Raw genomic sequence first — 15,751 nt, forward strand, 5'->3', positions numbered from 1 at the left:
CGCATCCGGCAGTGATTTACACGAATTCGGTGGGTGTATTCAATGGAACAGCCATAATGGTGAGCCGGAGGGTGTGAGGTGAATGGGCGATGAGTGTCGGATTTCGAGATCGAAATAGTGTGTTTTACTGGCCAAGTCGTTGTCTGAGCTCGCCCACGACAGTGCCCAGATACAGATGTCCATGCAGATAAATAAGTTCCGAGGCATAGAGGATTTAATATGAGACCACGAACCCGCAGAATATGTACAGGACACTGCATAAGCAGCGAGATGTATAGAAGTTGCGGTGCTTCGGCACATCTAGTCAGTTTGCACGATCGTTCGAAAGCACGTCATTGACTACTTGGGTATAGATCTGCGGATTTTCACATCTCATTACTCAGCTTCATTTACATGCCGGCGAAGAGGCAATAATAAGACATCCAAGACGTGATCCTCAATGACTCATGCGAATTCCTAAATCTCGAGAAAAAAATCAAATCATAGCGATTACAATGGTTCTGTCTTCCCACGAGACCTTCAGGTGATCTGTGGCTATATGACCATCTCAACCGAAACGAGACGAAGACTCGAAATTTAGAAGAAAGAAAAATACACAATAGAGAATACTTCTCCTGGCCTCGCGCAGGGACGATGACAAGTCGCAACGACTCCCAAGATGCCGTCAGCACGAAATCCGGCTCCAGCAAATTCGACCATCATGTCGCAGAAGTTGCCGCCCAAGACAAGAACAAGACGATTGCCAACATGTCTGCATGGCCCGGCACCAAAGACGGCGAAATCGAACATGCCATAGTCGTCGAGTCGGAGCATAACACATCCACGGGCAGACGCGCAGAGGATGGAGACACACAATCTTCGCATCCGAGTCGCGACGAAGATTTAGAAGAGGACATGTCGCCACCGCCGGACGGCGGAGTCGTAGCGTGGACGCAATGTCTCGCTGCGCATCTGACGAATGTCACGACATTCGGGTAAGTCAAGAAATGCCCCCACAACGCGAGAAGAAGAAGAAAAGATCACAGAGCTAAGATCGAGACAACACCACATGGTCAAAATTCCCTATTTTGTTTTTGCCGCCTCAGCTTCTCCTTATACGCTTGCCTCTGGATCAAAACTAAAGTCTCTCCCTCTCAGCTACATTACCTCCTACGGCTCCTTCCAGACCCACTACGAACAGACCCTCCTCGACGGCGCCACCGGCCTCCCCGTGCCGCCCTCCACGATAGCCTGGGTGGGCAGCGTGCAAATCTTCCTGGCCTTCTTCATCGGCTTCTTCTCCGGGCGAGCGCTCGACGGCGGAGCCCGCTCGTTCCGGACGGTCCACATCGCCGGCCTCCTCCTGCACACGCTGGGGGCTTTCGCCACGGCGGAGTGCACGACCGTGTGGTGGCAGGTCTTCTGCGCGCAGGCGCTCTGCTCCGGCGTCGCGCACGGCTTGATGTACCCGCCCGCGATGGCCCTGGTCACGACGTACTTCGCCCGGCGCAGGGCGATTGCGGTGGGGATCGCGGCGCTGGGGAGTTGCACCGGCGGTGTGGTGTTTCCCGTGTTGATGAGGGAGCTGTTGCCGAGGATCGGGTTCGCGTGGACGGTGAGGAGTATTGGGTTTGTGGTCGTGGGGTGTGACCTCGCGGCGGCGGCGTTGTTTCGGGTCAGGTTGAAGCCGAGGAGGAGAGCGCCGTGGGTGGACTGGCAGGCGTTTAGGGAGCTGCCGTATGGGTTGTTCTGTGCGGCTATGTTTTGCAATTTCTGGGTACGGGCTTTTTGTCTCGAGATGGTGCAGCGCTTGCGAGGACTGACGGATGACAGGGCCTGTTCTTCACCTTCTTCTATGTCGGCAGCTACGCCCGGAACGTCCTACACGTCAGCTACGAAGACTCGATCAATCTTCTCTTGACGGTAAGTCGTCCTCCGATCGACACTACTCCATGAAATCCATCACCAAAAGCTTACACATTTCTCACTTCACAGGTCGTCGGCGCCGGTTTCGTCTGCCGCCTTCTTCCCAACTATTTCGCCGACAAACTTGGCACTCTCAACGTCCTGATCCCCTTCGCCTACCTCTGCGGGATCATGATGTTCGGCTGGATCGGCGTCCACAGTCTCGCGAGCCTCTTCGTCTTCGCCGCGATCTACGGATGCGGGAGTGCGGGCATTCAATCCATCTGGCCGGCGGTGATCAACGGGCTGATGGAAGTGCCGGATTTGAAAAGAGCCGGAGTGAGAATGGGGATGGCGTTTACGGTGGTGTCGTGGGCGTGTTTGACGGGGCCGTAAGTGTTAGATTGAAGTCTTTTCTGTCCGAGTCTGGTCCTGGAAGAGACCGTTGAGGTGAAGCTGATGACCTAATGAGTGCTGACTGTATGATTCGACCAGACCTCTTGCCGGCGCTCTGATCCAGCGTCATGATGGAGGATACCTCTACGCTCAAATGTAAGTCGTTGCCCTCGACCACGCGAAATCCTGCTCGTTATACGAGTCCCTCGCTGACCATTTTATTTTTCTTTACCAGATGGGGAGGGACCAGCTTCTTCCTCGGAGGAAGCCTCTTGATCGCCACGAGGATCGCGAAGGTCGGATGGCGATGGAAAGCGAAGATCTAGAAGCCGGCTAGATTTCACGGAAGCACGACATGTCCGAGCGATCGCATATACGAGGCATCACGAATAGATTCTAGTGGATGAATGATGAAACATTTCCGAAAGGCTTACTTCCATTGGGTCGTCACGATAGGGTACAATTTTGCCTCCCGCCGAGTGTTGGTCTCGGGTGCCATTTACGCGAGCACGACAAATCCTTGCGTGACCCTCCAAAAATAATGAACAAAACGTTGAAAAACACCGAGCCGACGCGTGCGGCCCCTCCGGACCCAGAAGATGTCATTTCTACCTCGTGAACCCGTCATCCTTATTCACGGCTCCCGGCTACCCATGACTTTCCCGGCCTGCACCGCTTGCATCTTCGTCTGCCAACCGGGCGCCGGTTGGAATTTACGCACCGTGCGTACCTCGTCGAGCGAGTATCCCGGTATGCGGATGCCGTAGTTTCTCTCGAGGACGAGCTGCACATCCCTAATGTCCAACGTCTGGTTAGGGCGGAGCTTGGCGAGACGGCAGGCGGCGGTGATGACGTTGTCGACGAAATCGTCAGCGACCTGAAGGATGGATTCCTCGACGTCCGGGTCGAGGATGCTGGTGGGGAGCACGTCGTCCTTGTTGGTTTTGTTGATGCTGCTGCTGGTCGTTGGGGCGGAGCCGGTGACTTGGCGGACGAGTTCGTCGAGTTTGCGCTTCGAGAGGACGTGGTCGCCCTCGCCTTCGAGGACGTATGGCGGGGCACGCTGGATGCTGGGTTGTTGCATCATACCTTGGTTGGCGAGCGTGGGTCGAGATTGAGGGCCCGGGACAGGCACCTGAGTCCTTGGATCCATGGTAAGCGTTTTGGGGATTGGGAATTTGCCGTGGGCGTTTTGATGCTGCACTCCTCCGCTAGGGCCACTGACACTTCCCGGATGAGGCTGTTGTGCTTGCTGCTGCTGTTGATGCTGCTGTTGCTGTTGGTGCTGCTGCTGCATTTGTTGCTGTTGTTGCTGAAGCTGTTGCGGATATGGATGCGCGGTGACAGGAGTGTTGTTCTGCGCGGCGAGGTTGGCAGATGCATTTCCAGCGCCTGTGAACGGATGACCATTCATTTGGGAATTTTGTTGTTGCTGAGCGGCTTGTTGAGCATGAGCTTGCGCTTGTGAAATTGCTGCTTGATGACTTAGAGGCTGAGGTTGTTGGTTCTGTGGCGGTTGTTGATTCGGCTGCTGTTGCTGAATTGGCGTGTTGGCAGTGATGGCCGACGTAGGAGTCTGATGCATTCCCTGCTGTTGGCGCATGTTCTGTTGCTGCTGTTGAGCATGTTGCATGTTGATTTGTGGGCGAACAGCCTGCTGCGGACCTCCCGGCTGCTGCTGCTGTTGTTGTTGCTGTTGCTGCATATTTTGAGGATGTTGCATACTACTACTTGGGTAATTTTGTGGTAGAGGCTGCTGCTGCTGCTGCGCCTGTGGCGGTTGTTGTTGTGGTTGCTGTTGTGGCTGTTGTGCTGCAGCCGAGGGCAAGTTTTGCTGTCCGGGCGCCATTTGTTGTTGCATCGCTGGAGGCTTCACTTGTTGCGCATTCTGGTTCGCGGCTGCCTGGGGGTTATGCTGAGGCGCCTGTGCCTGTGCATTCGGCTGCGCAGAATTGTTCGGCTTGTTCACGGGTTGTTGTGCTTGCTTAGCTGCGGCTTGTGCCTGCGCTTGAGCCTGAGCCTGAGCCTGCGCATGTGCTTGAGCTTGAGCTTGCTGTTGAGCCTGCTGCTGCTGCTGAATCTGTTGTTGCTGTGCCTGTTGTTGTGATAACGCCTGTGGGTTTTGCGCAACACCCGCAGGTGTCGCAGTAGACTGTTGTGTCCCTGGTCTCGCAAGCGCTGCGCCTGCTGCTGGGGCCGCCCCTGGCTGTTGTTGAATTTGGGTCCCTGCCGGTGCATTGGCGTTGTTCGCATTCTGCATGTTCTGCCAGCGTTTGTTGATTTGATCATGTTGCTCCTTAAGCTCCTTGAACTTTTGGTGCCATGTCGGTGGCAGTGGTTGTCCCTTTTCCTTGGCCTGCACTGCCTGCAATTGCATCGCTTTGCCCTGCGCTGCATAACGCTCGCGGTTTCTGAGAAGGTTGAACGCCTGCATCTTCCAGCTGTTGACGTGCGCCGCTTGACCGTCGGGAGGTGAGGATGCAGGATAGTATACCGTCATCGCCTGGACCTCCGCCTTGATCTTCAGATCCGTGGGTGTCATTTGCTGTGAACCTGCTTGGTTCGGCTGTTGCCCTGGTTGAATTCCCTGAGCATTCTGGCTTTGAGCACCCTGTTGTGGAGCAGCGGCTTGCTGCGTTTGCTGATTCGCCTGTGCCTGCATCGCCGTCGCGGCCTGCTGTTGCTGCTGCTGTTGTTGTTGTTGTTGTTGTTGTTGTTGTTGTTGCTGCTGCTGCTGTTGTTGCTGCTGCTGCTGTTGTTGTTGCTGTTGTTGCTGTTGTTGCTGACTCACAGGACGCTGTTGGCCAGAAGCGGCAGCGCCTGTCCGCGCATTTGCCATGGCCTGCATGATCTGTTGGCTAGCCGATCGGATTTTGTTCTCCATCTCCAGACGTGCGGGGGAGCCCTGGGGCGCTTGTGCGTGTTGAGTCCATAGATTCGTGAGGGCGGACTTGTATTTGACCTTGGTGTTCGCATCGAGATGGGGAAGAGCGTCGATCTGGCCGGGTTTGATAATCGGGATGTTCTGTGCGGACATGTCGCCGGTGGGTGGATGACCGTCCCCGGCGCGCGCGACCCGCGGTTCTGCAGCTGAGCGCGGAGATGTGGTCTTCGGAGGCGTATGATATCGCACGATGTCGATGACGCGGTGAAGAGCGAGTGAAGATTCCGGCGCGGGAAGGCGTGGTTCGAACGGGTCAAGAAGCTGCGAGTTGAAGTGGTGATGAAGCAAGCAACCTTGGAAGCATCGCGAAGTTCATCTGGTCCGTGCACGAACTTCACGCGCAAACCCACTCACACGTGAAAGAGAGCGGCTACGATGAATCAATACCTTGAAGCGAAGAGTGTTGCCTATGTTCGGTAACAACGAAGAACAACAACAAAAACTCTAATCATCACTCATACCAGACGACCGTCAACCGAAGCAAGAGATATCGCAATCGCGAGTCATGGCCGACCAACCTGGCTGCATGTGTCTCGAGACATCATACGTGCTCTCTGTTGTTCTCAGCGCATTTCCCAAATGCGTTTGCCTCGACCTGGAAAGTCCTTCGGCGCGGTTGATCCTTCGTGCTTATCGTACGATCGCTTGGATCACGGCGCCTTTCAAGCACTTCTTCAGCCCGCCTGCAAACGTCGGCATCGTTGAGCGATTCAACGGTGTCGGCATACTCGGTAAAATCAGCGTGGCAGGGAACAAGATTGTCTGGAGCGGACCTGTGGTGCTGGACTCTATCATCACGTTCCTGACGAAGGGAGGGTCCATCCTCTTCTATCTGAGCGTCATCGCCATGAGCGTGGCATTTGCATGGACTGCGTTGTCTGGAAGATCTCTTTCGGCTTCTGCTCAGAAAAGTTCTCAATCTCAAGATGAGCGGCGTTAGACGACCGTCAACCGACAACACTTAAGAATGACGTGAAGGCCGCGGCCACATAGAAGTGTTGCGTTTGACGCGTAGGTCTTTCACCAGGAGAGGCTCACATATCGATTTGATCCCAAGGGTGGCACAGAATCTCGTAGAAATACAACCCTTTCACTTGCTCGGAGAGCATACATGAAAGTCGCTGTATTCGAGCTCTCTCCAGCAGCTTCAATGCTAATCCTCCCAATAATGGCAAACGATCCCGGACATCTCGTCAGCAACAAATGCTACAGTCTCGACAGCTCGTCAGCCACGATCGCATACTACATGACGTCCGTTCCGAATGCCGCGTACGGCTTCCTGGAGCAGCTCGTCGTCACGATCGGTCGTCTACATCTCCTCGGCTACTTCACGATCGAACGAGACTGCGGCTTTCCCCGGATCAACGGCATTGCGCCGTCGGGAATGGTCCCTCCGTGGTTGGACTGGAGCACGACAGCGGATGAGGTCAGACGTCGCGTCGGATAGATCGCGGCGATGAAATGACATGGGATGAGTGGAGGTCGCTTTGGGCCGTGGAGGCCGCCTGGGGGGGCATGGCGGCCGTTGGGCAACTAAGTATTCGAGGGAGAGCAGGCAGGGAAAGATGAGATCGGAGCCGGAACCGGAACCGGAACCGGAATCGAAATCGAGAGGCGGAGCGACAAAAGCACAGCACAGCACAGCAGATAGGCAGATGAATTCCACGAAATAAAAGGCAAAAAGGGGAGAAGCCAGACGGGACGAGACGGGGGGAAGGGAAATCATTTGCAACCGCCGAAGAATTTCATTACGGGCGAGATGCGATCGATGGGATTGAATTAGAGAGATAACCTCGTTCCCGAAATCTAATGTGGACCCGACCCGAGAGTCGGTCGTATCGAGGATGAGGGGTTCTTCTTCTTCTCTCGTTCTCTCGCCGGGATGACCGCCGCGTTCTTCTGCCACCTCCTCCTCCTCCTCTTTGTTCTTTCCTCCTGCTCCTCCCCCTAGTCATCCTTTCCTTCTCCTCCTTTCCTTTCCTTTCTTTTCCATCAGCGTCCTCCATCGCTTCCTCCAAGGTCCAGTGACAACAAAAGAAAAAGGAGAGAGAGAGGGAGAGCGAGATTCGCTTCACAGTTAAGCGAAAAACCCATCCCAGAAGATCCAAACCGGGAAGAATTGGCGCGGCCTCCCGGAAAGAAAGAAGAGAAAAGAAACGCCCAAGCCGGATAAAAAGGGGAGCCTCCCCCAGAAAAAAAAATTAAGAAGAATGAAAAAAGGGGGGAGGCGGGGGGGGCGCAAAGCATCATACATTCGGTAAATCGAAAATCGATTCGATCCGTGTCAGTATCAATATCGATATCATCATCGTTATCGTCGTCATCATCATGGTCGTGAGAGTCGTCAATTCCCGCGGAGCTCAGGGGAGAGGAAATCATCGTCGTCGTCGTCCATCTCGCCGCCCGCGGGGCGGACCATGACGCTCCCGCCGAGGCTGACGTGCTGGGTGCGGCCGGTGACGGGGAGGTTGTATTTCAGGCTGCCCTTGACGATGAGTTCGAAGGGGAAGAGGACGACGTGTTCCCACTTCTGGGAGCCGTCGGTCTCGGTCTTGTTGCCGGGGTGGCTGACGCGCAGGGAGGTGGAGGCGTAGCCGGCGCGGCGGGCGAGCGGGGAGGGCGGGAAGAGGAGGTTCTGTTCGAGGTGGAAGCTGCGGCCGAGGAAGAGGGTCTGTCGCTCGGGTGGGGAGGGGTCCGGGTCGGTGCCGTGGTCGTGGGAGTCCGGGGCGAGGGGCGTGAGCCAGTGTCCGGAGGGATCTTGGGATGGGTTGGGGTTTTCGTAATGGTCGTCAGAAGGGGAAGGAGGGGTGGCTTCGGAGAGGGAAGAGGGACGGCGGGGTCGGTGGCGGCGTGTGCTGTAGACCAAGCGCTCCTGGACCGCGCCGTCGTCGTTGCCGTCCGTGCCGAAATGCTTGCTGCGGGCGAAGATGTCTAGATCGACGTCGGAGACCGTCACCGCCAGGCTGCTCGGGTTGATGGCCGTGACGAGCAAATCGAGGACTAATTCCTGTTCGCTCGCGAGGACGTGGCTGATGCCTTGAAGTTCGACGTCGTAGAGAGGTCGGCTGGAAGAAAATATAAAGCCAACGGCGGCGGAGAGAATAAGTAGTACAAAGATGGTTGTACACACACATGCGCTGGTGCGGGGGTTGCAGCCACGGCGGGATTGTGGGAGGTATTCGTTGGATGGCAGACCGCGGCTGATTTGACGGCTCGCGTTGCGGTGACCACGTGGGCCACGGATCGTGCTCAGCAGAGGTGCTGTCTCATCGTCGGCGTTTTGCTCGGTGTCGAAATCGTAGGGGTGTTCCTGTTTGCGCCCGAAGATCCCTCCAGAGCGATGTTGCATTGTTAGGGGACTGCGGGGAGAAACGGGGGATCGGCCGTGAGGCGCCGTCAGGTGGTTGCTGCGGCTCTTGTGAGCATGCTGGGGATATGGCGATTCGGATTCGTAGTTGCCAGAATGGTGGCCATTGCGACCAAACCGTCCGAAATGTCGAGGAGCGTGAGATCGAACTGTGCCGGAGACGCTCTCCGGGCTGTCGGTGTCGTTGAATGCGTTGTTGCTGGAGAATTTCATGCTCCGCTTGCCGCCGAGACGTCTGCCGTCATAAGTGTCGCCGAATCCGCGCACTCCGCTGCGGCTCTGTTCGGCGATACTATGCGATGATGCCACGCTGGGGGTCCGAGAATGATGACGTTGGCGTCGTTGGGCGTCTGGAGGATTGGATTCGTATACAAAAGTCTCGTCCGAGTCGGAAGTGCTGACTTCGTCAACGGCGCTGGCGACGCGTGCTTCGAAAAGATCGGCTTTGGAGGTGGCTTTGGGCGAAACTACGTTAGAAATACTCTCGATAAGATTGCTCGGAATCAATATGGTCTTGGCAACCTGTGAGACCAAAGAAGATCGTCTGCGAGCCATGGTCCTAGGCGGACTGGTCCGATGGGAGAAGCCCGAAAAAGAAAGTGCGCGTCGAATCCGCTCGGTGATGGACATTGACGGAGGCGCCTCGTTTAAGGGAGGCCAATGTGCACTGTGCCGCCGCTGCATCGGAGCGCCATACTACAGCATCCCGAATGCGCCGGAGAGCCGACGATCTTGAACAGAGAGATGAATTTATCTGAAGATTTGAAAAGAAAAGGGGGTAAATGGAAGGAAATCGCGCCCTCAAACATACCTGTACCCTGATTGATACTCCTCGCTTTGCGATCCACCTTCTTTCGTTCCTTCCTAGGGCGAATGGTTTCGGTGCTTGGCTTCAGTCGCACACTCCCAGCTTCGTTCCGTGGGCCTAATGATCGGTCTCCTGCCGTCAGACCAGATTGCGGTATCGATTGCACAGTCTCGGTTTCGACCGTCATATTTTGCTTTCCCTCGGCAGGTCGGACTTTGGTCGAGGATAGCGGATATGCAGTTTTGATGTTTGGTTTGCTGGGCTTCTGCGTAAGGTGGGTGGGAGCAGTGCTCGATGGTCGCCGACCACGTGCGCCGTCGCTCTTGTTGCCAGTGCTTTCATTCCCGCTCTCGCCCGGATGTTGCTTGTCAGAGTCGATCACGCGCGATTTTGACCTGTCGCGATCATCTTCGCCAATGGGTGTCAGCGGCTTGAGATCCTGGCTGACCCTAATCACCGCAGGACTGGCTTCGACAATCGTATCGGTGGACGTCTCCTGCACCGTTTCCAACAGCGGCTTCCCGGCCGTAGCTCGTAGCGGAGTTTTGCCTGTGCCGGTGGTGGTGGTGGTGGTGCTTTTATTCTCGGATTTGGCAGACTCCGGCTCAGCTTGCTTGGCAGCCGGAGTCGCAGGGGCGGAAGTGGATGACGCAGCCACACCACCTGCAGGTGCCGATTCCGACCTCTTCTGTGCGCTGTTGGCGTTATTGCGGCGCGAATGCGGTGTCGCTGGAGGAGGTGATCTTATCCTGGGTGATGTCGGCCACGGTTGCGAGGCATCATTCGGGGCGGGTGCCTTATCCTGCTTGCGCGGTAGCTTCGAGAGTGACTCGGGGACAGTTTGGTTATGGCTGAGTTGAGGCATGTTCGACGATGAGAGCGCTCGTTGAATTGCCGCAGCCGATGGGGGAGCCGACGCGCCATTGTTATTGCTCGGAGAGATTTTGTCCTTGCGGATGGGAGACGTGGTTCGTGAGCTGCGTGGACTCGTGCCGGTCAAGGGTGAAGCTCGACGGGCCAAGCTGCTCGATGACGAGGTTCGCAAGACAGGCGCAGCCGCGCCGAGCGGGTTCGAGGTCGGGATCGGTTGTGATGGCGGTTGAGGCGTGATGGATGTCCGACGTGATGTTGATACCGAAGCGGTCGAAGAGGACAGTGAGCCTGCAGATTCGGTCTGCTCATCGAGGGAGCGAGCATCGGACGCGGGATCCTTGCTGCTCGACATGGTGAAGATGTTATGCGTGATGATGCCCGGTACTGTCTAGTGTATGCTTTGAAAGCAGGACGGGAGAGCTTGGCGGGTTATGACAGCGGCGAGATTACAAGAACTGGCGGGATGGACGGAGACGGCGATCACGGTGGTGTCAGGCTGGTCGGTGCCGCGGTAACCGTGGTCGTGCTTGCCGCAGACAGGTACGGCAGTGATGGCGTGGTTACGCGCGGGGTGTGTCGCGGCAGGTCGGAGAGACGAATAGAGATGCAGGTGCAGCTCATGACCATGGGCTCATCCGAGCGCGACGAGGCGGATGGTGGTGAGGCAACAGGAACGCGGCGGGTGTTGGGCGGTGTTGCGTATGGGTTGGGTTGGATTGGAGAGTGGACGCGGGCGAAGTGGTTCTTTTGTCGAGTGGTTCGGAAGCGAGTGAATTGAGAGGACCAAGTGAGGGAGGGAGGGAGGCGGTGATGATGATGATGATGAGAAGGGAAGAAACGCCGAATCCAAAGGGACAGGCGAAGGCGTGGATCGTGCAGTCGGTCGGTCGGTCGGTCGGTCGGGTAGGTGCCGCAGGTTTGTTGGTCGGAGTGAGGTCGTGCGGGTACGGATGCGGGTGGTGGTGGTTGTGGGTTTTATTAGTTGTGTGCGGATCCTCTCTCTAGGGCTGGCTGGTTGGCAGTAGCAGCAAGTAGTAGTAGTAGTAGTAGTAGTAGTAGTAGTAGTAGTAGTAGTAGTAGTAGTAGTAGTAGTAGTAGTAGTAGTAGTAGTAGTAGTAGTAAGTAGGAGTGTGATGAGTGTGTGTATGTATGTATTGCCGTGGTACCCAGGAACAGTAGCTATCTAGTACTGGAGCGTCCTGTAAAACAGCCCTGGAGACGAGTCGGGAGAGAACTGCAGGTGGAGAGGGAGAGTCGAGGTTCGCTAGTGTTTGTGCAGGCGCGGCCGACGCAAAAGCCCTGCCCTGGCCTGCCCTGCCCTGGTGCCCGCCCGCCCGTGTGGACGGCAATTCATCGTACGCGCGGAAGTGGTCCATACCAAAACCCGGGCGGAGAAATAAAATAAAATAAAAGCTGGTCAAGCCGTCTCATCCTCATCGTCATCATGATTACACCCACTCCTTCGAAGCAATTCTTTCGCCTGTTCTATGTCATTGTTTGGAAATTACGCCGAGGCTAGGTACGTACTATACGTGTCTCTATGATATGTACATACATAGCAAGCAGTATTCCCACATCACTGCTGGAATCGATATCATGGGAACAGAATACTGCCCGACGAGCCCACGCGGGCGAATCCAATTCCTGTAGATGCCTAGGTAGGCATCGGTGGTCTATACATACCCACCTGCACCCACAGCTGTAGGGCCGATCCAAGGTTTCCGTCTAGAGCTGCGCCTAGGCAGAAGTGACATGCTCAGGAACAGTACAGGACTGCCCATGCCGATGATTAATCAATACAGTCGGTACCTGGGTAGGTAAACAGACCGCCTGCAGGTCCTTGACTTTTTTCCCCTCGTCCATCTCGGATTGATGATCGATGGATGGATGGATAGATGGATGGAACCTTTCCGGGTGGAGACTTCCGTCCGCGGGAAAAACGGTGCTCGGCGACGTCAGGTATAGCAGTGTGCAATCCACTTCACCCTCTTCAACCTTGTGCCTCTACATCTCTCTACGGAAGTGACCTATGAACAGGGTGGGAGGGAGGACGGCAGATGTAGGTGGTGAATGGGGGTTCCTCTCTCTCTCTCTCTCCGCGCAACACAAGGCACGGAACTCTCAAGGCTTCCAACTACTGCAGCTGGACGCACGCACAAACGTTCGCGGGGAAAAAACCCGCCTGGTCTGATCATTATCATCACGTCTCCTTTCTCATTATTAAACTGTGTCAAAACACCAGGCGGTGAAGGAACAACGTTGAACCTTGACTTGGGTGAGGATGAGGAGAAAAAGGAGAGATGAACAACATTACTATTGGCCATCATGAGTACTCCCCGTTCCTCGAAAGGTCAGACCGCGGCGTTGATGTCTCGAAATCGTTCATTCTTCGAGACATATCCACGTCCCTCGCGACATCCTGCCTTGCCCTGCTCAATTGCTTGATCGCTTGCTTGCGTGCTTGCTCCTCCTCATCATCATCAGCAGCAGCACGGAGGGCTGCCTAATCTGGAAAACTCACAAAGATGCACGTCTACCCAGCTCAAAGCACATGTACTGTGCATACCCAGGTAGGTAGCATATGTACATCATGTTGTATCATTGTTGTACAGGAGTAGAGTGGAGCAACAGAGCCCACACGAGAACACACAGGCGGAGGGAGGAATTGGATTTCTCATCGTTTCTCTCCGACTCTCCGCCGCAGATGTTCGATGGTAGGTACATACATACATACACACACACATGGGAGGTAGTGGTGCCACGTCACACACACACACACACACACACACACACACACACACATACATACAAGTCCCGAAGGGGTGGACAGTCGGGATGATGAGACAGAGCAAAAGCAGGCGTGTCATCATCATCCTTCCCATCATCATCATCACCAGCCGGAATCCTACCAAGCAAGCCTCACAAATACCGTGTGGCGGACGGAGATCTGCGCCACGATCGACCTTCTACTGTAGCCAGGAAAGTTGTGTGGCTTGTTTCTGCCACATCATCGTCATCACCATCATCGACATCATTATTAGCGGTCGGGGTTTCTACAGTACTGTACTGGACATGTCCTGGAGTCCAGCGGGTCGCTCCAGGATGGTCACCCTTACCGTCACTATCACTCCGATTTAACTCCTCCTCCTCCTTGCCCAGGTGAAGAATAATGACAAGTCGAGGACGTCGGTGGCTCATCAGGCTTGTGCCTCCTCAACTCTTCGTTCTCCGAAGGCACACCCGTGGACAACCTCTTCAGGGCTCTCTTCATCGGTCGCCGCTCGATGAGGGTCACGTGGTGGTGCAAACATCACCACCATTTGATAATATACATTGGATCGATAAAGCAATCATTATGGATCTGATGTTTCATCCTTCATGTGCCGCTGTTTCTCTCCCGCGAGACACCTCCCCTCGATTACTCATTCACTCACTCGCTCACACTACGTAACTGACTCACTCTCCCATCATGGCGAGGTTGTTTTCGGGAGACAAAATCTCGGGTGACGTCGATGGAACGGGAATCTCCCAGCTGGTTCAAACTCGTCCAGCGAAATGCACGATATCAATAATAACTAGCTGATTCATAGCTCATCACCACACGACCACCGCTGTCACAAACAGGCGATGAAACTGACCTCGGGATCAAACACGACTACTGCCGAGTGGCCTGCGCCACTGTTCTTCCTTCACGGCACCCGTGGTATGTTTTGCCACACGCGAGAGAACAAATAAATGAGAAAAAGAGATGCCGCGGCAATCATCAGATGGTACACGGTAGAGTCGCCAAGCGCGACGTGCAAAGTAAGTGCAGGTGGTCATGATGATGGGGCGTAAACAATGACGTAGAAACTCCATCTTTCTCTCCCCCAGGGCCCGGCACTTGCAACTTGGGCGGGAGGAGACCCTGGATGGACACACACCTGCACACATACACATCCACATACACCCACCTGCACGCATATACACATACACATACACGCGCGCCGCCTGACGACATCGCATTGTCATCACGTTCGAGGTGGAAACCATTCAATCCTCGGTTAGATTTCACGCGGGAGGATGTCGCGGCTACAGCGTCGGTTTCACAATAGATGCAGCATGGGACGACCACCCTCGCCTGAGAACAGCACCCCAGGGGATCCCGAAAGACTCGAACGACCTGCTGGAGATGATGCTCTACAGTGTGGAAATGCCAACGATAATCGATGGAAATTTGATTGACGGGGCTGACTGGGAAATTCCCAAAGGCGACTCCGGGCAATGACAGGTCGGAGGAGGCCTTGACGACCTGATGGTTCATTCCTCTTCAGACCGCTCGTGTGATAATAGAGGAAGACGCGGTGAACAAACCACCTATCGTCCTCCAGATCCAGTTCCCTGTGATGTGGACCTCTGCCTTCTCGCAGGGAAGAGTAAATCGATCGCATCATCTCGCTCTCGGTCCTTTCCATCCCATCCCATCACCACCCGCCCGTGAACACAGAAGGGACGACTCCAATGACGGGAATCTCCCCTTGTAGCAACATCGCCAACATTTTCACCTCCATCCCATGAAGAAGGGATCTCCTCCGTTCTCCTTCCCCATCTCCATCACACACACACTCCCCCACACCAACGTCCCCCTACACGAGCCAGCATCTCGGAGGAGGAACCCATTCAATCAAAGCATTGACCTTCTCTCACCATCATCATCATCATCATCATCATCATCTTCACCACCACCACCCAGCGGCGCGCGGAGAGAATTAAAGGCGAGAGGAACCGTTCACGCTACTCCCGCTCGCTCGCTCGGTCCACGACGCCGTCTCTCCACTTCCGAAAAGCCCGCCCCGGGGAGCGAGGGAGGAAAGGGAACCCTTGCTTTCCCGGGCCGTGCTTTCCATTAGTAGCATCACTCACATGGGCACTCGCAAGGATGGCGCTGTTCAACCCAATCATGAGATGAAGAAAATTGAATTTCCCATAACAATAAACGGGCAAATGAAATCGTAAAACTACGCTCCTCCAATCATCCGCGAAATTACAGCGCTCCGCTCGGACGATACGAATCGAAATTACGAGATCATGGTTGGATATATCCCTGGGGTGATTCGGCATCATCAATGATCGATTGATGGATGGATTGATCGGCGTGAGGACATCAAATCCCTTCGGTCGAGATGATGAAAACCAGTCCCGATCCCTCCAATCGGACACACGCCCTGCATGTATGGCCATTCATTTGATTAGTCCATGCATTCCTTCGTTCATTCGCTCGGACGATTTCGATAAATGAATAACAATAATAGTAAAAATAATAACAATAACAATCGACACGGGTCTTTCGCGCTGAATGCTGATGCTGATGATGAACAAGGCGGACGGACGCCCTATTTGCTCTGTCTCTCTCTCTCTCTCTGTGTGTGTGTGTGTGTGTGTGTGTGTGTGTGTGTGTGTGACTAACATCGCCATTCATTTAGAAAAATCACCACTTTTT

General features: G+C 55.0%; 5 protein-coding genes across 5 annotated transcripts; 2 read left to right on the forward strand and 3 right to left on the reverse strand.

The window, feature by feature from the left end:
- Positions 1–424: 424 nt before the first annotated feature.
- On the forward strand, positions 425–2,769 carry K489DRAFT_382785 (MFS general substrate transporter). Its single transcript, XM_033605459.1, has 5 exons — positions 425–974; positions 1,138–1,756; positions 1,813–1,902; positions 1,975–2,436; positions 2,516–2,769. Exons 1-4 carry the CDS (start codon positions 634–636, stop codon positions 2,278–2,280), a joined length of 1,356 nt encoding a protein of 451 aa, XP_033457889.1. The 5' UTR covers positions 425–633; the 3' UTR covers positions 2,281–2,436; positions 2,516–2,769.
- A 145-nt stretch (positions 2,770–2,914) lies between these two features.
- Positions 2,915–3,364, reverse strand: K489DRAFT_323637 (uncharacterized protein; the record flags this gene model as incomplete). The annotated part of the gene is made up of 1 exon (XM_033601713.1): positions 2,915–3,364. The coding sequence occupies one exon, from the start codon at positions 3,362–3,364 to the stop codon at positions 2,915–2,917; it is 450 nt and encodes a 149-aa protein (XP_033457890.1).
- A 2,230-nt stretch (positions 3,365–5,594) lies between these two features.
- On the forward strand, positions 5,595–6,349 carry K489DRAFT_44761 (uncharacterized protein). The gene has a single exon (XM_033608619.1). It carries the CDS (start codon positions 5,730–5,732, stop codon positions 6,162–6,164), a length of 435 nt encoding a protein of 144 aa, XP_033457891.1. The 5' UTR covers positions 5,595–5,729; the 3' UTR covers positions 6,165–6,349.
- Positions 6,350–7,568: 1,219 nt separating this feature from the next.
- K489DRAFT_390192 (uncharacterized protein) lies at positions 7,569–9,586 on the reverse strand (the record flags this gene model as incomplete). Its single annotated transcript, XM_033606576.1, has 2 exons — positions 7,569–9,046; positions 9,403–9,586. 2 exons carry the CDS (start codon positions 9,584–9,586, stop codon positions 7,569–7,571), a joined length of 1,662 nt encoding a protein of 553 aa, XP_033457892.1.
- A 1,687-nt stretch (positions 9,587–11,273) lies between these two features.
- K489DRAFT_403420 (uncharacterized protein) lies at positions 11,274–11,648 on the reverse strand (the record flags this gene model as incomplete). Its single annotated transcript, XM_033607086.1, has 1 exon — positions 11,274–11,648. One exon carries the CDS (start codon positions 11,646–11,648, stop codon positions 11,274–11,276), a length of 375 nt encoding a protein of 124 aa, XP_033457893.1.
- Positions 11,649–15,751: the final 4,103 nt, after the last annotated feature.

Source organism: Dissoconium aciculare (genome assembly GCF_010015565.1).
Source record: "Dissoconium aciculare CBS 342.82 unplaced genomic scaffold K489scaffold_10, whole genome shotgun sequence".
Taxonomy (NCBI): domain Eukaryota; kingdom Fungi; phylum Ascomycota; class Dothideomycetes; order Mycosphaerellales; family Dissoconiaceae; genus Dissoconium; species Dissoconium aciculare.

Bases quoted from the DNA above. Each gene is read 5' to 3' on its own strand.
- K489DRAFT_382785 (XM_033605459.1), top strand. From the start codon at position 634: ATGACAAGTCGCAACGACTCCCAAGATGCCGTCAGCACGAAATCCGGC. The intron at 975-1,137 runs GTAAGTCAAGAA...TCTCCCTCTCAG, and splicing joins ACGAATGTCACGACATTCGG to CTACATTACCTCCTACGGCT. The intron at 1,757-1,812 runs GTACGGGCTTTT...GACGGATGACAG, and splicing joins CTATGTTTTGCAATTTCTGG to GGCCTGTTCTTCACCTTCTT.
- K489DRAFT_44761 (XM_033608619.1), top strand. From the start codon at position 5,730: ATGGCCGACCAACCTGGCTGCATGTGTCTCGAGACATCATACGTGCTC.